Source organism: Trachinotus anak, unplaced genomic scaffold (genome assembly GCF_046630095.1).
Source record: "Trachinotus anak isolate AG129_WGS33_773 ecotype Australia unplaced genomic scaffold, CSIRO_AGI_Tana_v1 ptg000004l, whole genome shotgun sequence".
Lineage (NCBI taxonomy): Eukaryota > Metazoa > Chordata > Actinopteri > Carangiformes > Carangidae > Trachinotus > Trachinotus anak.
The window spans coordinates 17,820,889-17,842,670 of record NW_027273855.1 but is presented as its reverse complement, the minus strand read 5'-3'; the positions used below and the strand labels follow the sequence as shown (position 1 = coordinate 17,842,670).

Below are 21,782 nucleotides of genomic sequence, written 5' to 3'. Positions count from 1 at the left end.
ATGGGGATCCTTTCTGGTTAGTCACTGTATCTCCATATGCTGATCAAAACACTTTCCAACTGCCCTGCAGCCTCCCATTATCCCATTGCCATGTTTCTCAGCTTTGCACGCAGAATGTTTGTGCACTAAATGCTCTGTCCAGAAACAACAGCGTAGCTCTTCCTTGCCAAAAAGCCTCCTGACTCTGTCGATGAAAGTGAGCTTGTTTTTGGCAGGGCATAAGGCCTTGGCACCTCTTCAGGTAGGGGAGTAGAGGAGTTCTTTCACGCTGCTGAGCAGAGAGGTGTGTGTGGGCGATGCTGGCTTTGTCCTCTCCTCTCCCACATGCTCACGTTTTGCCTCATGTGGGCTTCTTTTAGTGCTGCAGGAACAGTAGTATAGCCACTCTGCAATGTACGTAGGTGAAATTTTGTCAGATTTGAGGCCTCAACCGAGGCATTGCTCAGGTAGTGTGTGTCTGAAGCTGCTCTAAGGTAAATAAGTTCAATGCTGCGTGGGAAGAGTAAAGAATGGGCCGACTGATCTGACATCTTTCCTTTGAACTTCACTCTTTTTTTAGCACGTATCCAGCAGACACTGTGGTCAGCAAAGCACAAATCAGGTACAGTCTTTACAAACCTGTTTGTTTATGAAATCATCAGAACCTTTCATACTGTGCCCGTCTCTTCAACTCTCATTAATTTCTTTTCCATTCTCTACTTAATCATTATCCTGAGGTCAGGGTATTCTGGCTATCACCTTCAGACTCTTTACCATTGGTTGCCTGTAATCCTGGTGATCTAGGGATTTCTCTCACTGCACTGAGGATAAGAACTTGTAGTGTTAAAATCCCTGCATATTAAATCTAAATTACAAGGTGTCACTGCCATGCTCCATAAGAACCTAATACCAATGCTGCCAGGGTAAGAGGGTTGATTCCCACTGGGACCACACATGCCCAAATGTATGCACATATGGTTCAGTAGGGCACTTGGAATAGAAGTGTCCACTGAATTTCATTGGTCTGGGAACACCAGTTTAAAGACCTGTTGCACTGAGGCGCGATTAAGGGATGTAATATTTTTAAAGTGAAATTTCTGGCAAAGTTTTGCATCTAGATCCTAGTAGGTTTCCCACAAAGGCTAAATTAAGCTTATACTTACTGAGAGAAAACTGTCAAGCAGTGGAAGGCAAATAGTGGCCTGTAGGTGAAATCTGGTCCTCCTAAAAATATAAGTCTTGATGAAAGCTTTTCATTTTAATCAAAATTTTCAGTAATCAGAATCATTTTTCATAAACATCATAACATATTAAAAACATACAGGCCCGTGTTTCCACTGCAAGCTGAAAAAAACTGGCCCCTTGTTGAACCTTATTGCTGACGGCTGCCTCAAAGAAAGTTCGACATTTTGAGAAAAACAGCGTGTTTGCTTTCTTGTTGAGAGTGATATGATAAGATCAAGTTTGTACTGTAAATATGAAGCCAACGCCAGCAGCTGTTTAGCTTAGCTTAGCATAATTAGTCTCCTAATACAATTTGTCATTTGTACATTTTGGGTTATATAAAGATTAAACAAACAAGATGTAACGTATTGATGAGGGAACATTAGAGGTAGTTGTAGTTGTTACCATCAGACAGAGCCAGGCTAACTTTTCCCCCATATTTTCTTTTTGCCACATTTAGTGCGCTGGCTGCCAGCAGTATCTTCATATTTGACCCACAGACATTAAAGTGGTAAGCTGAGGCCAGTAAATATGAACTCAGTGCACCAGGGCCTAGATGCAAACTTATGCCAGAAATTGCTAATTAGAAGTCACTGCATCTGAAAATGATTAGGTGTTATTCCCAAAATGTCAAAATATTCCTTTCTTAGGTACACTGGATGAGTTCTTTACAAAAATGTATTATTAGATGGACATAATCACTGCAAACCCTCCCTGCAGCCCCTAATGACGAATACAGACCCACCAGAGCTGCATTTTTCCTTCATTTCTTTATTTCAATGACACCCTGTATGTCTACTCAGTCTACTGTAAATAGCATGTACTTGTGACAGGATGAAATACATTACAGGGCATATATCAGTGAATTATTCACTCCTTTCATTGCCGCCATTGATCTGTTAAATAAGCTTATCTATATACAGAATGACAGGTACTTGGCCTTGTTTGCAGTAAGGACCTCTTGTCTTGTTAGCGGTCACTTTCTACCTCATTCCCAGGGTGACAGCATGAGACAGCGCCATGGTGACGGTTGCCGTGTCCCCGTGTCGCACCACCTCTTCATCAATCTGAAGAGCTTTACTTACAACAGCATCAGCGAGGATGCAGACGTCTTCTTCTCTCTATATGACACTCGCGAGGCCAAACAGATCAGGTACGTGGAGGAATCTCAGTGGTCCAGCAGTGCATTCTGTGCTGCACGCATGCAAGGGCACACACACACACACACAGTCATGTCTACACACTATCTCTCTTGATTGAAGCAATGGCTGACAAAGTAAAATTGTGACCTGGCCTCACCTGGCAGTGAGAAGTTCATGGTGAAATTGAACAAAAATGGAGGACCAAAGAATCCAGAGAAGATCGATCGTCTGTGTGCTCTCTTCACGGTAACATCTTTCCCTTTCTACCATTAAATACTAATATTCTGTATTTCAACTGTGCACTGACATTTCTCTTTGCGTCCCATTTCTCCTCAGGACCTGAGCAGTAAAGACTTGAAGAGAGATCTGTACATTGTTGCACATGTCATAAGAACTGGTAAATAAATCAGCACAGTGTCCGGAAAAACATACTCCTCATGTTTAATGACAGAGATTTTTGAAATAATCTGTGTTTTTGCATCTCCTTCTCCTTTTTGTGTCCAGGCCGTATGCTGCTGAACGACTCAAAGAAAGGCCCACCTCATGTGCAGTACAGACGACCTTATGGCTGCGCTGTTCTTGCCATGAGTGATGTTTTCCACACCATCACAGACCTCAAAGAGGAGAAGGACTTTGTGCTCAAAGTTTATACGTGAGTCTAGATGTGAAGCTCTTCCTCCGCCTCTTCTTCTGGATTATAAATCCTTCTGAAATTCTAGAGTGAAACATGGGCTTTATCGTGTGTGTATGTGTGTGTGTGTGTGTGTGTGTGTGTGTGCGTGTGTGTGTGTGCGCGCGCGTGTGTGTACACTTCAGTTTTTTTGTATATGTCCGTGCTTGCTTGGTTTGTAGTTGCGTGGGTCCTGCACTTTTGGAAATTAAAGTGGGGCGGGAATGTGTAAATGTTCTGCAAATGTCATGCATGATAACCTAGTGCTTCAGCGTTGATGCCTGGTGTGTTTTGACCAGAATGATAATGAAGTGTCCTCTGGAAAATCAATGGTTGCTCACCCTGGGCCTGTGACAGGGCACTTGGCGTGTTGTGAATCTGGCTGCTTCTGTTAGGCTAAGCCACAGAGAGCCACTCCTGTGCACCAGCTGACCCAGTGAAGGAAGGAGACACAGAGAAGGAGAGGGGAAGAGACTGAGAGAGATGACACACAGATAATTGAGCAAAGTTAGAGGACGAAGGAAAATAACACCGAGCTCAGCATTTTCTCCTGTCAACCAGCAGCTAGGACGTCTCCTTGTGTCTACAGTGTTCTCCTCGGCGTCTGCTCTGGGTCAGAGGTCATTCATGCACGTTGCCATCCAGTTATATGGATGTGTGGTATTTTCAGGATAACTATGCAGCTCAGTGTGAAATAAAGATTTCTAGAATAGAGGGATGTCATTTTTATTGGATTTCTGTGCTGAGGCGCAGAGCTCCTCCCTTTAAAAAGCAAGCAGTGATTCAGTGCTGAGCTGCCTCCAAACTGTCGGCTCCTATAACGCTCCAGTCTGTGCAGTTCCCCATGCTTTTCCCAGGGGCCTACGGGCCCACAGTAATGAAAAAGGCTGGTAGAGAGCTGGCTGTCAGGTTTGCTTAGTGTGCTGTGCATTTGGGCTAATGTGCTGCTTGATAGCACCTCCCCCTGCTGCTACCTTTTCTCCAGGAGGAAATCGGCTCTGGGACACATGCTGTTCATATAGTCCCCATGCACACAATCCTGATCCCTCCATCTGGACCCGCTAATGGGTGCGCTGTTAACATCCCTGCCCGCTTGTCTTTTCTCTCCAGATGTAACAATGAGAACGAGTGGTACCAGATACACGAGAACATCATCCGCAAGTCCAACACCAAGTACTCAGCTCCCAGCACCAACTATGGTAAATTCTCTGCAGATCCCTCACGTGTTTGGTCTCCTGGTATTGGATTTTCACCCTTTTTTTCCTTTTAGTTAGAATTTAAAGACAAAAAAAGTCAAAGGCAGTCAAAGTTTGTTGTTGATTTTTTTATCCAGAGCAGCTCACAGTGAGGAGGCAGGTAGGAGGTCAAGGTCACATAGATGCTGATGGAGGTATATTTACTCAAGAGTAAGACATGCAGTTATCATACAAATAGCCTCAGTTGTATTTTTCAGAAACCCAACTTAGAGATTTGGAGATGAATGGATTGTCTTTTGTGTTGCTGAAAACAGTGGAAAACTGTGTTTTAAATTCTGCATCAGCATCTCTTTCTAGAAAGTGTCCCAGTTACTCTGGATAATCCGCAGACCATGGTTAATTCACACCTAATTATTTTATCTGTAAATGGTTCTACAATGAAAATTCTGGTCAATCCCTTCAGATTACAGAGGATTGTATCAACACTGCCCACCTCTGTCAGTACAATAATAATTACCTGCAGGAGAAAATATATTGTAGTTGATAAATCAGCTCAGCTAGTGGGTTAGATAAACCAAAGATATTGGCTGTATCTTTGGAAGTAAACAATCTCTCTGAGTGGAAGTTAAAAAATTGGACTCGCTGTAAGGCTGAACTCTTTCAATTCCCTATTACGTCTCTTCTTATGAGCAAGTCACAGTTTAAATTATGACTCATGCCTTCCAAAAATCTGTCTCTAGATTTGTGCAGTTCTCATATTTTTCTTTGCTTCTTTGCGTAATTCCACAACACCATTTCTCCTCCCTCCCTCTGTTCTCCTTGGCTCTCATCACGTCTCTCCATCCACTCTCTTGTCTGTCTTCTCCTCCCCCACATTCTGACTAACATCCCTTAAATACCCCTCTGTCCCTCCCTTCTCCTATATCCCTTCCTTTTTGTCCCTCCGCCTTCTTTCCTTCAACTCCGCTCTCCTCCCACAACCCCACACCTCTTCATTTGCACCCCCCCCCCACTCCCATTTACACACACACACACACACACACACACACACACATACCCCCCAGGCCTCATCATTTCCCTGCAGCTGCTGCGGGGCGAGCTGGAGCAGATCAGACGGGAGAACCAGGCTGTGTTCAACAGGGCCCTGGCACTCACACGCAAACTGGGTTTCCCAGATGTCATCCTGCCAGGTAAGGAGGCAGAGTGCAGTGGGCGGTAATGGGGACAGAGGGGGTCAGGGAGGAAGTGGAGAGCAGAGGCCAGATGCCTTGGAGGAATGAAAAGCACTGGTATGAACTGATCAGGGTTCAAAGGATGCAGATGAAGGAGGAGAGAGATTTTAGTTACTTTTTAGATAAGGATTTTACATTAAAAACACTGGATAAGATTATAAAGTACAATATTTGTCAAAGATTAAACCACTGATTCCCAAACTTTTGAGTTTTGACTGCTGACAAAAAAGCAGCGCCTACATTCTACAGTCTACATACATCCTAATGCCTGTCTGGCTTATGTAAAGCCCCCTGAATTGCCTTTTTGTAGAAATATGCTACACAAATAAACTTTGTGACATTTCAAATTTTCATTCATTCATACAATTCAAAGAGGTTGAACTATCCAAGATTTCATGAAGCAGAACCTTGTTTTTTCCTATCTCATTAACTATCTCTCAGGCCCTCAGATTTATCTGGTGGGCCTTTGAGGGGCCTCAGCTCCTGGCACGGGGCTCACTGGACCAAACTACCTAATTGCATAAAGTAGTTAAAATGACTACAACAGTAGAATGCAACCTGCACACTGATGCATCAGTATTAAAAATTCAATAATGTCATACATAATAATATGTCACACAGAGACTGCAGAATTAATAGTTTTACTGTAGCTAAAGTACTTAAACCTGTAATGGAGTATTCATAAGTTGTTGTATTGTTATTTCTGCTTAGGTTAAAGGATCTGAATACTTCTTCCACCCATGGTATTTTGGAAACTCTTAAGTTCTGAGATCAACATTTTGGTCAGGTGCTGAGCAAAATATAAAGAGCAGAGGTCTTCAAAAATAATTCAAAGACAGAGAAAGGGAAAGGTGTGTGTTTATTTCGGTATATTTCATCAGCTGTGCTCTGTGTCTGCTGAGAATGTGTGATCTCCTCTCCTCTCCTCTCCTCTTACCCTGAAATACCACCCAATATCACTCCTTGTGACTCATCCGTCCCCAAGGAAATGACTTGGATATAAATAACTATAATCTGATTTTATAAATAACTGCAATATCTTCCTCCACTGTTACCACTGATATTTATCCCATTAAACACTGACCTCACAAAAGGTGCTGAGGCAGTCATGAGCTACGGTGTGTTACAACTCAGCGGGGTCATTTCTCATTGACAAGAACAACGACGTGCGGTGCACATCTTAGTCCACACAGCGGCTTAATTTATGTTGACCACTCGCAGTTCATCTGTAGAGCAGAGGCTGTCATGTACTTATTAACATCTCCAGGGAGGAGACGTGTTTGTAATCATCCGGGAATTTCTGAGATGTCTTGCTGTGGTTGGTAAAATTGAACCTCAAGTTGGGGGAGGGCTGAGATGGTGCTGTAGGGCAATGAATTTGCTCATGACATACTGTGCCAAGCTTAAAAGAGTCGTCAGACTCGCAATGGACAGTTGTTGGACAGAGATTTGACTTTAATGTGTATAATCGGTGGTGTTCTCCTTTAACTTAAGTTTCTCCTGTGTAATGGTCCTAGGTGACACACGCAATGACCTGTATCTGACCCTTGAGCGGGGGGAGTTTGAGAGGGGCGGCAAGAGCGTCCAGAAGAACATCGAAGTCACGCTATATGTACTCTATGCTGACGGGGACACGCTCAAAGTATGACACATATTTTACATTATAGATATTATGCACCATATGATCAATGTGTGAGTCACGATGAGTACAATGTTCCTCCCACCCATCCACACAATTATTTGATTAACTGCCTTTTTCACTAGAATAAATCTTCCTGTGTTTCTCTTCTCCTCAGGACTGCATCAGTTTGGGCAGCGGGGAGCCCAACACCAGCGAATATCGCTCTTTTGTCCTTTACCACAACAACAGCCCTCGCTGGAGTGAGATGGTCAAGCTGCCCATTCCCATAGATCGTTTCAGAGGGTCCCACCTACGCTTTGAGTTCAGGCACTGCTCCAGTGAGTCAATAATGCAGCCCCGTGGCAGTCATCCCTCAGTACATGAGTTTATGAGGACATATTGGATCACGCTCAGAGCTACACAAGTATGGTTTGTGCAGAGGAGATACACAGCATGAAGCATGATATTATGATGTGTCTTCTTCCAGCTAAAGACAAAGGAGAGAAGAAACTGTTTGGTTTTGCCTTCACTCCTCTGATGAGAGAAGATGGGACCACGCTGTCAGATGAGAGCCATGAGCTGTATGTGTACAAGGTATGAGCAGGTTTAACACACACTCTTAGGATACATGGTACCCTGTAGCAAGTGAAGACATTTTTCTGATTATGTGACTATGGGAATGAAAATGGTCAAAGATAAAAGACACATTTCAGCGTGCCTTTAGACAATGGTATTAAAGCAGCCTAGCTGTGGTGGCGTGTTTTTATGTTGGTGGAACGTGCCAACCTGGGAGTCAGCTTCTTCTATCTGCTAGCTTTTTTTTTTTCCTGCTCTCCATCATCCAAAAAATGTAGCCACTGTGTGATAGTCGAGCAGCCCCAGATGACTAGGCTGCCGTCAGCTTCAACCTACTTTGAATTTATGGCTATTAGAGTTGCCACATAAATAAACCATTCAGGAAATGATGTTTATAAGGAAAATGAGAAACCTGGTTAGTTATTTCTCTATTCCAGGTTTCTGATCATTTGAGTGGAGTTCAGAAACCAGGATAAGATGTTTTCACGCCACAGTATCCTGGTTTCTATTTGAGTACTCAAAGTAGTATATCCAGGTTTCTCAAAACTGGGTTTCTGAAACCAGGCTTAGATGTTTACAAATGCAGCACATACTAGGAAGATCCAGAAACCTAATCATAACCAAGATACTAATGCCCATGTAAACGTACTCACTGTTAGAAACCTCCCATGGTCACCTCTGTTCATGAAACAAATCCACATGGGCTGTCAGTCTAACATGCCAGCATTTGTTGTATGTTAGCATTATGTGTTTTTATCAGCATAATGTGTTATTAGCATGTTACATTATAATGAATATGCTGTAGCCTGTTAGAGTAATATTTATGAATACGGTGTGATGAAATATGTTATTATATTATCATGTATTTTAGTATATGATATTATATTTTATATATACAATATATATTTATATAATGATTTATGCATATTGTATGGTCATTGAGTGAACATCAGGTTGTTTATTGGTCAGTAGCAGCCCAGGAGCGCTTTCCTACAGTTGGCTGATAACTTTACTACTGCAAGAGAGAAGAGCCAGTGGAAGGTGTCTGTGCTCCCAGGCCAGTGGCCAACATGAAAACACACTGCTGCAGCTGTAACCAGGCCAGCATGATGTCGATGCATTGGCACCAACTAGTAACTATGTCCAAGCCTTAATAAATCTTCTCTGACCCTCCTGTGTCCACCCTCTAGTGTGATGAAAATGCCACCTTCAGTAACCAGGGTCTGTACCTGAGCCTGCCCTGCTGTAAAGAGGACTTCAACAGCTGCCCCAACCTGCCAGCTAACCTGCCCTTCCAGAGAAGCCCTAAAGAGACCTTCTGGGTCTCCACGATACTCTGCTCCACCAAACTCACACAAAATGGTAATCTAACATCTTACATCTTACTTTTCGTCATATATTTTCACTTCCTGTTCAGTTTGGTTAAAACTGATTTCATTCTCTTTTCAGTCGACCTTTTGGCTCTTCTGAACTGGAAAGCCCATCCAGACAGGGTGTTAGACATCCTCGGTCGACTGCGTCAAATCAGCGGAGAGGAGATTGTCAAGGTGACTGTCTTCAGATTATTTATCTGAAAATGGTTAGGATGAAAAAATGTTCACCCTCTGCGTAGTTGTGTGTTGTAGTGGGATTTCTCGACTGCACACGACATAAAATATTTAGATTCCCTCTCTTGCAGCATTTAGACTGAGAAAGCAAAGACATTTTCAGTTCTCTAAGAAAAAAAAAAAAATCAAGTGTGACTTTATTGATTATAGATGATATTATAATATTATTATTACATGTTGATTGATCAGATTAGCTGTTAAGCTTTTATATCCATAAATTTCTCATGATTTTAGATTCACATTGCATTTTCACAAACAATTTAAGTAAAACATCTCATTTCTATGTAAAACAATTAGTAAATCACATTATCATTTCAGAATTTAAAAAAAGGACTTACTGCCATGTTTTTTCGGATGAAGGGGCTACCCTTTGTTTCTATTTTAGTCATCAGCAAGGCCTTTAATGTGATGGTTGTGCTGAGTGTTGTTTCTTTTTTCCCCTCACAGTTTTTGCGAGATGTCCTGGATACGCTCTTCTGTCTTTTAGATGACAACACTGATAAATACGGACCACTGGTTTTCCAGTCACTGGTAGGAAATTTAAAGAGGCACAACTGTACTCATAAATTAAATTATGCATTGTGACTTTAAGCAGAGGAAACAGGCATAACATCTTCATGTGCACGTGTGTTCAGGTGTTCATCATTAACCTACTCAGGGATAGCCGTTTCTACCACTTCAGACCTGTCATGGACTCCTACATTCAGAACCATTTTGCTGGAGCTTTGGCGTACAAGTACAGTAAAATTTACTTCATTATTTTCAGTTGACATGAGATGTATAATGTACATACCCACAAAGTCAAACTCGATATTGATTCTCATGATTGGTGCAGAGAGCTGATTCGATGTCTGAAGTGGTACATGGATCGCTCGGCTGAGGTCGTTCGACAGGACCACATCCAGGAAGCCATGAGGGTAAAGTATCACACGCATACCTCTGTCTGGTTTCATTTCAGAATGGCAGAATAAATCGAGTATGTCTCGGCTCCTTCGACTGGGATTAATTAGTAACACATGCGGAAATAGTCAAACAGAAAGGCTGATAAGGAGTAATGTGATGCCATATGAAGCCCCAGGAAGTGAATTCCCTGCTGAGGAAAAAGCTAATGAAAGGAAGTTATCAAAACCCTCTGCAGATATTGACGGGTGCAGAGTGTAACGTTTCCACATGGTTTTTCAATTTCCTTTGTGACGAGATCATGTGGAGCGGTATTCTGTAACGAGACCTGAAAATTGGAAAACATTTCCTTCAAGTATGGATTTTCAACCACAAACCCATTCAGCGCTTAGTTTTTATTTTAGGTTGGGGAACTGATAGTGCAGTATGACGTGTACCTCAGCTGACTGCATGTCTCTGTCTGCCAACAACCAAGGCTCTGGAGTACCTGTTCAAGTTCATCGTCCAGTCTCGTATCCTGTACTCGAGAGCCACCTGTGGGATGGAAGAGGAGCAGTTCAGAGCCAGCATCCAAGAGCTCTTCCAGTCCATTCGCTTCGTCCTGAGCCTGGACAGCCGCAGCTCGGAGAACCTGGTGTTCACGCAGGTCGGATAGTTCGCGCCTCTTGGCAAAAACTTTCACTGTCCGCTGCTCTGACGACGTTTGTCACCTGCTTGGCAGCCTTACTTTATCTTTGTTTCTGAATGTTTTTATTTTTTTCATTTATTCATCTTCTTAAGTCTGGATTCATGTTTCATTGATTAATTTTTTTTTATTTGTTTCTCGTTTCATTCTTGTTACTTGTCTCACCTTTCATTCTGTGCATTCTGTGATTGATGCTTCAATCCCTCGCCCCCACTGTTGCCACATCCTTGGCTTGCTCTTGGACAGTTTAGGGGTGTGACCAGCTGCATGCCTCTCTGTGGTCACGCTCAGGGGCTCTCATCCATCTCAGTAAGTCACAGCGCCCCCCTGTGTTGGTTTGACGTTGCAACAGAGGCTGTGCCTACAGCAGGCTGCTTGAACACGATGATGTATTCTTAAGTAATTGATAAGCAGTGAGATTAGATTTGGCTTTTTTTACATAATATTTGTGACTCAATTTGGACAAACTGAGACTATGTCTGCGCAAAGAAATAAACTGTGTTCCTTCATTAAGATCTTGCTCTTGCTCCTTTTGGAATATATTAGCCGGCTCAATTCAGGACTACTCTGTGTGGTGTCAGCATCACCCAGAAAATGGCAGTGTTTATAATGTTATAAGTGGTATTTATATATGTGTGTGTAGCTTCTTTGAAATAGCTTATATATTCCATATGTACACTACAAAATTCCTCTCTGTGCTCTGTGTTTCCCCCCCCAGGCAGCGCTGTTGAACAGTTTCCCTGATATCTTTGATGAGCTGCTGCAGATGTTCACTGTTCAGGAGGTTGCTGAATATGTCAGGGGCACCCTAGGGAGCATGCCCAGCACAGTGGACATTGGCCAGTCTATGGATGTAGTCAAACTGCAGTCCATTGCCCGTACAGTTGAGAGCCGCCTCTTCTTCTTCCCTGGTGAGGCAAATGTTAAGGTTTTACAAAGTCTGAAGATGCCAAAACAACTACATATGTGAGGCTAATGTGCATACAGTTCTTTCCAGTTTCATCCTCACTCTCAATCCTTTCTTATCTTTCTTTCTTACCTCAGAGTCACGTAGTATTTTGCTGCCAGTGGTTCTACATCATATCCATCTGCATCTGCGCCAGCAGAGGGAGCTGCTCATCTGTTCTGGGATCCTTAGCAGCATCTTTTCCATAATCAAGACAAGCTCCATGGTACAGTATCTTGTACCACACGTATATTCAACATATCTGACTGAAAATTATCATTTGATGACAGAAAAAGTTGAATCAAAGTAGTAAATGCAATTTAAAAAAATCCTTTTTTCTGTTGAAATATATATGGTATATATATATGGTATCATGGTAATGCAGCTGTGAACACTCAAGTGTCCCCATGAGGCAGTGTATTTGCATCTTGTTGACTCTGTGTTTCTCTCTGCGCCTCAGGAGTCTTCAGTTCAGGAGGAGGTGGAGATGATGGTGGAGAGCCTTCTGGACGTGCTGCTGCAAACCCTGCTGTCCATCATGAGCAAGTCTCACTCTGTGGAGACGTCCAGAGGACAACGCTGTCCCCAGTGCACTGCCGAGATAACGGTAAGCTTCCATTCAGTGTGCCGCTTTGATGTGCAATTAAAACAAGTGGAATTTTAGTGAATATTTGCACATTGACCTTTCCATCCTTTCATTTTCTCTTGTGCAGGGGGAGTATGTTTCCTGTCTTCTCTCTCTGCTCCGACAAATGACAGAGATCCATTTTCACCATTTACTGAACAACTTCCATAGCAAGGAGGAGCTGAAGGTGGGAAACTCTCTGAGTCACAGAGCCGAGCAAGATTACAGGATTTTGCTGTGTCCCGTTTAGTACATACCCAGACTGCATAAACTTTGTAATATATTCATGCAGGAGTTCCTGTTGAAGATCTTCTGTGTGTTTCGCAACCTGATGAAACTGACTATCTTCCCCCGAGACTGGAGTGTCATGAGGCTTCTAACTAGTCAGTGAGTCTGCTTTTCCTGTTCTGTCATGCAGTCTTTGTCCCACAGACGGTAAGGGCTACACAGCCAACCATTAGATCAGCCTCTCTTCAGATAATCCTGCCCCGAAGGTGATGCTTGTGTTGCAAAATTTTTTTTCATCTATTTTTGGCTGTTACCTTGTTTTTGTAAGCTGACAGTGTAATGTTTGCTTTCTGCAGTATCATCGTAGTGACAACACAGTTTCTGTCTCCGGCGCTGCACAAGAACTTCTCAGAGGCAGATTTTGATTTCAAGGTGCGTGTGTGTCCCAACAGCAGGGGTTGGCATTTAGGAACACCCACAACACCATAAAGCCACAAAAGATTTTATGCTTTTTAGTGATTCAGTTTGTGAAACTGGTATTATTTGTTGAACGTAGCATTAGCTTACTTTTGTTTTTGTCTTGTGTGTGTGTGTGTGTGTGTGTGTCAGGTGTGGAACTCCTTTTTCAGTCTCACCGTTCTGTACATCAACCAACCCAGTCTGCAGCTGGAGGCACTCGGTCCCGCTAAGAGAAAGAAAGTCCTCGACAAGTGAGAAACCACCATATATTCATTGTGTGCATCCTGTCCGACACCAGCACACTTATTCGTTTAACACTCTACACTTCAATATCCACTGTTTTCATTCTAGGTATGGAGATATGAGAGTGATGATGGCGTATGAGCTCTTCAGCATGTGGCAAAAATTAGGTGAGTCATCCTCCTTAATGTATATACATACACAGTCACCACACCTCTCCATCCTCCCCCACACACTCACACACTTGCATTTAGATCTTTATGAAATCAATGAGACACTGATTTCTATATATGTGAAATCTCTCTGCAATCCAGGTGACAACAAGCCCCACTTCATCCCAGGAATGATGGGACCCTTCCTGGGAGTCACCCTCGTCCCTCAAACTGAGGTTCGAAATATTATGATCCCAATTTTCCATGACATGATGGATTGGGAGCAGAGGAAAAACGGCAACTTCAAACAGGTCATTTTGACATTGTTATGTTCTGAAATACAGACTGTGTGTCGCGGCAGCCGTTGCCATAAAAACAGACAGCTTTTTGTCACACTCTGTAACATACCCCATCTTTTGGCTGATTGTGTTTCGTGTGTGTAGGTGGAGGCAGAGCTGATGGATAAGCTGGACAGCATGGTGTCAGATGGGAAAGGCGATGATAATCACAGAGAGCTCTTCAGCCTTTTGTAAGCATCAAACCTGTGTTTAGACAGGCTGTGGTGATCCTCAGAATAATGCTACTCTCATAGTATTTCCTTCTAATATACCTCTCTGTGTTGTTTGGCTGTCACACCCCAGGACCCAGCTGTTTGGTCCTTATCCAAGGTGAGGTGTGATGCCTTCACGGCCAAGGCCAAGAGACATTTTGATTAATGTTTATTTACTTCTTGTGCTCGTTATTCTTAGTAACAACATCTTACTGTATTTTCTGTGCAGCCTGCTTGAGAAGATTGAGCAGGAGACCTGGAGAGAGACGGGGATCTCATTTGTCACATCAGTCACGAGACTTGTTGAGCGACTACTGGATTACAGGTACACTGAGATTACGTTACGCATAATAACACTATTAGTTTATGGCATGAAATTTGCAAAGCAGTGAGATTTTTTTTTTTTTTTACGTTCAGGGACTGCATGAAAGGTGATGAGATGGAGAACAAGAAAATTGGTGGTTCCGTCAACCTCATGGTGAGACATTCATGAGCATGTCTGGATTTTAGAAACGCATTTCTAAATATTTCTACACATGGAATCAAATTTTAACCAATCTTTTTAATACAACCACAGAACTTCTACAAATCAGAGGTCAACAAGGAGGACATGTACATCCGTTACATCCACAAGCTGTGTGACCTTCATCTTCAAGCAGAGGACTTCACAGGTAACAGAGATACTGAGTTCATTCCTTTATGGTGTGATGTAGTTTATGGCGGAGGCTTTATGCTGGTGTTGATGTGTTGGTTTTGTTGGGTGAACACAGGCTATGAAGTAGCAATCTTGTAGGCTGGCACAGATTTCACTTATTTTAGCTGACTAGATGTCTTCTGGAGGTGTGGTCGGGCTATATTTCTTAGTGAAACTACCCGAAAAAAAGAGTTAATTGTGAAAAATCATGAGGCTCTCCATAGTCTAGTCAGTTTGAGTCAGGTGTGGGATTGACTGTTCATTCAGGAAACACCGGTCGTTTCTATTCTTGTTTTATGACTGCACAGCAAAATATTACAAGCAGCAGAGAGTGAGGGATGCACAGCTGCTCGGCTGTAGCTGAGTATGAGGACAGTGACCTGAGGTTAATGACAGTCCAGTTAGCTCCTGCAGTTTATGTTTACAACTCTACCCACACTCTTGCCCCGTCCTGCCTGCTTTTCGCCACACAACACAAAAAGGGTTTCACCAGGTTAAATCTGCTCTGACTGCATCTTCAGGACTGTGTGCAGACTATATTTCATTGACATCTCTGTCAAGTTAATTTTGTTGTTCCTGTCGGGGCGGGGCTAATCTTTATCTTTAACTTTTATGGCTATTAGTAGCACATGACATCACACATGCTTCGCAGCATTGCTCCACCCCACCTTCAGCCTGATTAGAGGTATAAAAGGCAAAAGTGATAAATATGTGTGCATGTGCAGGGCCTTTAAAGGTGATATTAGAGGACCTAGTTACCTCTTTTCTTCAAAAAAAACAGGGCAGCATCTTATGAAAACTGGTGAAACTCTACCAAGATAGTAGATAAGAAAATATTGTGAGGAAAACAGAGAGATGCAAGCTAAATATCTCACAGTGCAGAGACACCCTTTAAAGGCTAAATGTCTGCCCTACATAGGCGTATTATGTGCTTGTAGTTTAACATAAGACATCAGACTATTGCTTGACAGTGTCCACAATCACCAGTCATTACAAATTAGAAAAGACAAAATTTGTCATTTGGGGTTACAGTACATTTTCCTTAGGTCTGGTAATACCACTTTAAATCATGTAAATCAAAGGAAATTGTTTTTGCTTTACTCACATTTTTGGCAGTGGGAGCTGTATTGCTTGCATGTAAATGGAGACAAATGTGACTAATTGAATGCAACCTTATCTGTCACTTTTGTACAACAAACAACAGGCAGCTGGCAAGATAATTATATCACATTTTAGCGCTCTGCAGAGTTCACTTGTCTTTTTACGCTGTGAACGCAATGCATTCGTGTTGTTGGACTTTATTTTAGGGCTGCACTGAACGATTTTATCCATTTTCTTTAATTAATTGATTGAAAAATCAATTGATTAATCATAAAAAAAAATCCTGTCAAAACTTTTAAAGCCCAAGGTGATGTCATCATTGTTACTTGTTTTGTCTGATTAGCAACATAAAAACCCCAAAGATATTTAATTAGTTATCTCAGAAGCCTCACAATTGAGAAGCTTTTTCTGTTGATAGGCTGATAATTCCCTTTTATCATTTAAACATTTTCCAATGCTGTTTTCACAATTTCACTTTTTTCAGTTGTTTGCAGGAAAAATCTCAACCTTTATTGGAAGTGTGTTTAGCTTTCTGCATCGCTGTTCACCTACACAGTGTGACACCATAAACTTTTACATCCTTTCCCTTCTGTATGAGCAGCCCACTGTCCCTCTCTGATGCCTGTCCACACCATCACTGTGACACCTTGTGTAACTCACCCCCGAATACATTTGAGTTTTGTGTGAAAGTAACAAGAAACATGTGATGTTGTGGCAAAATTAATTTTCATTTGAGGATTAGAGAAAAGCTGTAGCAGGGAATGAGAGTAGATGGTATGATTTCAACTGTACAGGTGCTCTTTGCACCTCTGGCCACCAATATACCAAAACATACTTGCTGTGCTCTGGGCAACTTGTGTTTTGTGCCACTGACTGTGCTTTGTGCCACTTGCCATCTGTTCACAAAAACTGGACCCAAAATGTCTGGAAGGTTATCACTTCATCACTGTGGCCAGACTGTGCAAGCTGCTGTACTAGAGAGCAGATAATCACAATGACACGCTTTCATTCTGTTCACCTCTGCTACAGAGGCAGCGTTCACCCTGCTGTTGTACTGGGAGCTGCTGCAGTGGGAGGACCGGCCCCTGAGGGATTTCCTCCACTATCCCTGTCAGAGCGAATGGCAACGCAAGGAGAACCTGAGTCGTAAAATCCTCCACTACTTTAACAAGGGCAAGGCAAGTGAATGTTTTATAGCTTTATCTCCTACTCCTGTTTTCACTGATTTCAGGCCAGGCCTATCATTTTTGACTCATACCAGCCTGTGGCTTCACTACAACTGAACCTCACTCAGTAGAATATCACAATGAAGACAAGACCAGGTTAGTGTTATAATGATGGAACAATATTAGTAGGTTTGTGCTGGACCATACACACCTGAGACTAAATCATCTTAAATGAATTAAAGTCACATAACTTCTGTAACTTTTTAATTGTCTTTTTTAATAACGTTCGAGCAGCTGTTTCTTCGCATCACAAGCAAAGTTTTGCCCTCATGAACACTGGGAGAGAGTGTTATTTATTTCATTTCTCAAAGTTTTTGTATATCTTTGCACATTTTTCCTAGTACAAAGTGACTTTTAGTGCTTTGTATTGATGCTTCATTCACTACCTATTGAACTAGATTCACACAGTGGTGGAGGAAGTATTGAAATCCTTTACCTGAGTAAAAGTTATAATACCACAGTGTAAAAACACTCACATAAAAGTAAAAAAGATCCATGTTTCTTAAGTAAAAGTACAGTAGTATTGGTAAAAAGGAACTGTAAATACAAAAGTTATAAATCTAAAAGTCTTGTTATGTAAGAAGCCACAGAAATGGTTTTTGTTATTTGATCGTTTCTACTGATATATGCTATGTATTAATGTGTTTGTAGCACTGTAATGTTATACCTTGTGGAGGTGGTAAGTAGAGGCAGATTAATGTAGTCAAGCAAATGTATGAGGCAGCATAAAATGAAATTCTTCAAGTAAAGTGCAGCAGTATTCACAGCCAGAACTTTAGATGATCAAAACAAAATCATCTTATTGTCATTGCTTCGGTAAATATAGAACATCAAGGAAGAGTTTTCTGTTCTAAAGCAAACACTGAATATCATAATAGGAATGCTCACATGTAGCATCTGTGTTAGCATTCCTGCTCAGTAAGGGTTAGGTGGCTGAAATGTGATTTGCGTCCCTGAGTCACTCCTCCCCGGCTGGTACTCATCCACAAAATTAAATTAGCTGACTGGTGTCCGTACTTTGAGGAGGACAATGCCCTCTGGCCTCTGGGAGCAGCTGAGGAGGAAATAAAAGTGGCCTCCTCCATTAACTCTGTCATCTCTTGTTTTTATGGTCGCCCTCCTATAAAAAACAAAAAACAAATGTAGTAGGTCTGAATCTGTGGAATCTGTCACTGCTATGAATGTCAAAGCCCATCCAGGACAAATAGAAATCTATATAAAGACAAACTTGCAGGTTTGTGATCTCAGTGAATGAATGGGGGGGGGGAAACATTTATATACACTTCAGTGACATATGTGACAGTTTTTACGTCCATCTCAAAGAACATGAGGGACAAAGTGCTTCTCTCAGGTTTAACACTTGAAGAGGTCAGTGTTGGCTGACTCATGTGGTGGTTAGCAGACGTTAGAAACCACGACCTACAGCAGACACTTCACATTTCTGTCGAGCTGAATCTCAGCAGCAGAAACAGCTGTGTGACAGTGGCACAGTGCGCTGCATCAGGGTCAACGAAACAACTACCTCATGTGAAAAAAAAAGAGCCTTTTCAAGAGAATTGCTCTTGTGCTTCATATCATACATAAACCTTTCAATGATCATGTCCATAAACAAAGTAAAATTGAATAAGAAATTCAACCTGGAAGTTCGTTTTTAAGTTCGTTTTTTTTAATTTTTTTTATTTCTTGTTTATAAAGGATAAATGAAGCTGTAATGTTCTCTTCCATTCATCCTCTGTCTCATTTATACTTTGCAGTGCTGGGAATATGGAATCTCTCTCTGCCGGGAGCTCGCTTTCCAGTATGAGACTTTATATGATTATCAGAGCCTCAGCTGGATACGGGTGAGTGAAGTCTTGCGTGCCTCCTCTCTCTGCTGTTATTATCAAACAAGCATCTTCTGTGATGCTGGATGGCGAGCTTTTCAGCTCCCTCCGTTATTGTCATCCTCTGTTATGTGGTGTGAAGTGTGCGTAACGTCAAACACAATGTCTTAATTACCTGTGCACTCCCACGCTCATCAGGAAATGCAGAGGATTCAGTAATGTGTGTGATTAAATCATTATTCTTCATGACTCTTCTGTGTGTTTCTCATTCTGTGACAGAAAATGGAGGCAGCGTACTACGACAACATCATTGAACAGCAGAGGATTGAACCCGAGTTTTTCCGAATGGGCTTCTATGGCAGGAAGTTTCCTTTCTTCCTCAGGGTAAGACTCACTAAATCTGGTCTCCTCTCGTCTGTCCTGACACAGTTATCATTCTGCTGCTGCGGCCAGCCACAATGGTCCTTCATGCTTCAGCAGGAGAGTATGTCAGCAACAGTAGCTTGTGCAGGACAGGAAGCCTGGATAGTAAATTGTAAAAAATATGTAAAAATATGTAACTAAATCCAAATCCATTCCTAGCAGCATAGTGCAGTTCCTTATTACCCTGTATGTTATATACATGAAAATAAGATGAAAATGTTTAGCACATTGGTTTTTTTCATTTGTAAGTGGTACATTGGGATGTGCTGGCATCCAGATAAGCAGAGCTACTGCTCTCTCTCTGCCAGGCATCCCGGCATTATCATGAATATGTATCATGAATCTCATCATGGTACAGAACAGAACTTAATCTGTAAAGATTTAACACTGAGCTCCATCAGCCTGCTCATAAATATTTACCTACAGCTCCTGAGACCTGAGGAGAAGCACTTCATCATCTTAAAGTGTAAGGAAACGTGTCCACTTACACTGCCACAGTATCTTATTTCATTTAGGAAAAATGACCCTAAATATGAAACTGGTGATTTATTCTGCCGTATTATTTCAATAAAGCAGCAGGAGATTGAGCAGGACTGCAGAGGAAATAACAGCAGTATGCAGCTGGGAATCCAGTCGCAGACACCAACACTAAAACATCTAAAGTAGTACTGTTAATATTAAAACTGCCAGTGTAACCTGTACTAAAACAATAATAAATAAGATCCAGAGCAGAGGAGTGAGAGAAGTATCACCTTTGACCCTTTCACCTCTCACACATTCAAGAATATCATCAGCACCATCACTGAAGCAGCTTTCCTCTACCTCGGTTTCTCATCTGGACTGTATCACTTTAACATGCTTTTCTCAGGTTCTTAGACTCTGCAGCATTAAGAAAAATCCAACTAGTCCAAAATGCAGCTGCTAGAAGCAAAAGATGTGAACACACAACACCAAATCTGTTCTCTCTTCACTGGCTTCCTGTTTCGTCCAGGTCAGACTACAGACTGCTATTTATTGCCTACAAAACTCTCCAGATATTAGCACCATCCTATTTGGCAGAACTCCTCAGACCTTTTACGCTGGGGCTGAAAGCTCAGCACACTGCAGCTTAAGAAAACACAAGCAAATGGAGAAAACGTCTTCCCCGATTTGACAGCACATGCAGAGCATTTAAAGAGAAAGTGCTGCAAAGCCAGAAAACAGCCAAATACCGAAAACACAATCAGTGACAGAAATATATCAAGTCATACAGCAACACAACATACAATAACAGAGGTCATAAGTGATGAACATGCTTAGACACATCTGTGTTATTTGTTGCCATGGTTTATGTTTTTGTCACAAAGTTAGTGAATTTGATTATCCGTCATTATCCGGTGTTGGAAAATCAAATTTAACATTGCATGATCGAGATATCATTACAGATATTTGCTTTTAACCTAGCATTAGCCTTTTACTGATAACTAGCTAACAATTCAATTAATACTACATTATATCTGAATCAATCAGTGTAAAAAAACATAAAACATCAGTTTGTTTCTATTGTGTGAATTAAATTGTTTGTTTATTTTCCGTTGTGTTCTGTATTTATGTTGTGTTTTACGTATTTATTTGTATTTTATTTATTTTTGGTTGTTTTTCTGAATACATTTTTTGTCTACGTACTGTGCACGTGTTGTCAAATTGATGAAGGTGTTTTCTTCATTTGCTTGTGTTTTCACTTTACATGTGTTTCCTTTAAATTGCAGTGTATTGAGCTCTCAAGGCCACCGTAGATATTACATTCCCCCACGTACACTCAGACCACAGCGTGCAGGCTATTTCATTGTTCAAATAAGAAATCTATCAGTGGCAGAATAATTTCCTACTGTGCTCCACTGCAGTGGGATACTTTACCTTTCCAATTCTCTGAGGCAAACACCATTGAGACTGAGAACAGTCATCAGCATCTTCTACTCCAAGATTTCAGCTGCCAGTTTTGCCAGTCAGTGTCAGCCATGTGTACATCCACCTGTTATCTTCCCTTCTCCACAGAATAAGGAGTTTGTCTGTCGTGGTTATGACTATGAACGGCTTGAGGACTTCCAGCAGAGGATGCTGGGGGAGTTCCCACAAGCCATCGCCATGCAGCATCCCAACCAACCTGACGACACCATCCTGCAGAGTGACGCCCAGTGTATCCTATTGGTTTAACTAGTTTATTTTTTCTATTTAGGCGGTTAAGACTGTTGGTTAGAAAAGATTTAATGGTAACCGATAGTCAGAAGCAGAAAAAACAGCAAACCTCACATTTGAATCCAGCACTTGAATGATTATTTGATTTTTTAAATGATTTTGGTTATTAATTGCCCTTCATTTGATTAATGAGCATTGCAGTAAACACTATAATGTTTGGGTATCTATTAGAGATTATTGCAGATCAAATAGGACCTCTGAACATAACATTGAGGTTGACTTCCAGAGTCAGGCAGTGAGACTGTAAG

The 21,782-nt window shown here is 41.7% G+C and overlaps 1 protein-coding gene across 3 annotated transcripts in view; it reads left to right on the top strand.

Moving 5' to 3' along the window:
* LOC139620713 (dedicator of cytokinesis protein 3-like) overlaps nucleotides 1-21,782 on the top strand; it is a 50,202-nt gene that overhangs the window by 19,448 nt on the left and 8,972 nt on the right. For all 3 annotated transcript variants that reach the window (XM_071476515.1, XM_071476514.1, XM_071476513.1), the window contains exons 8-41: nucleotides 560-601; nucleotides 2,202-2,356; nucleotides 2,510-2,591; nucleotides 2,682-2,742; nucleotides 2,850-2,997; nucleotides 4,126-4,214; nucleotides 5,276-5,401; nucleotides 6,961-7,085; nucleotides 7,240-7,402; nucleotides 7,552-7,658; nucleotides 8,831-9,002; nucleotides 9,090-9,187; nucleotides 9,695-9,778; nucleotides 9,883-9,983; nucleotides 10,083-10,164; nucleotides 10,623-10,793; nucleotides 11,551-11,743; nucleotides 11,877-12,004; nucleotides 12,239-12,385; nucleotides 12,492-12,590; nucleotides 12,696-12,790; nucleotides 12,988-13,063; nucleotides 13,241-13,341; nucleotides 13,442-13,500; nucleotides 13,645-13,793; nucleotides 13,926-14,011; nucleotides 14,124-14,150; nucleotides 14,262-14,357; nucleotides 14,450-14,510; nucleotides 14,610-14,703; nucleotides 16,857-17,005; nucleotides 18,808-18,894; nucleotides 19,156-19,260; nucleotides 21,334-21,475. In XM_071476515.1, the coding sequence (XP_071332616.1) occupies nucleotides 560-601; nucleotides 2,202-2,356; nucleotides 2,510-2,591; nucleotides 2,682-2,742; nucleotides 2,850-2,997; nucleotides 4,126-4,214; nucleotides 5,276-5,401; nucleotides 6,961-7,085; nucleotides 7,240-7,402; nucleotides 7,552-7,658; nucleotides 8,831-9,002; nucleotides 9,090-9,187; nucleotides 9,695-9,778; nucleotides 9,883-9,983; nucleotides 10,083-10,164; nucleotides 10,623-10,793; nucleotides 11,551-11,743; nucleotides 11,877-12,004; nucleotides 12,239-12,385; nucleotides 12,492-12,590; nucleotides 12,696-12,790; nucleotides 12,988-13,063; nucleotides 13,241-13,341; nucleotides 13,442-13,500; nucleotides 13,645-13,793; nucleotides 13,926-14,011; nucleotides 14,124-14,150; nucleotides 14,262-14,357; nucleotides 14,450-14,510; nucleotides 14,610-14,703; nucleotides 16,857-17,005; nucleotides 18,808-18,894; nucleotides 19,156-19,260; nucleotides 21,334-21,475 (3,700 nt within the window). The remainder of the gene's footprint in view (nucleotides 1-559; nucleotides 602-2,201; nucleotides 2,357-2,509; nucleotides 2,592-2,681; nucleotides 2,743-2,849; nucleotides 2,998-4,125; nucleotides 4,215-5,275; nucleotides 5,402-6,960; nucleotides 7,086-7,239; nucleotides 7,403-7,551; nucleotides 7,659-8,830; nucleotides 9,003-9,089; nucleotides 9,188-9,694; nucleotides 9,779-9,882; nucleotides 9,984-10,082; nucleotides 10,165-10,622; nucleotides 10,794-11,550; nucleotides 11,744-11,876; nucleotides 12,005-12,238; nucleotides 12,386-12,491; nucleotides 12,591-12,695; nucleotides 12,791-12,987; nucleotides 13,064-13,240; nucleotides 13,342-13,441; nucleotides 13,501-13,644; nucleotides 13,794-13,925; nucleotides 14,012-14,123; nucleotides 14,151-14,261; nucleotides 14,358-14,449; nucleotides 14,511-14,609; nucleotides 14,704-16,856; nucleotides 17,006-18,807; nucleotides 18,895-19,155; nucleotides 19,261-21,333; nucleotides 21,476-21,782) is intronic.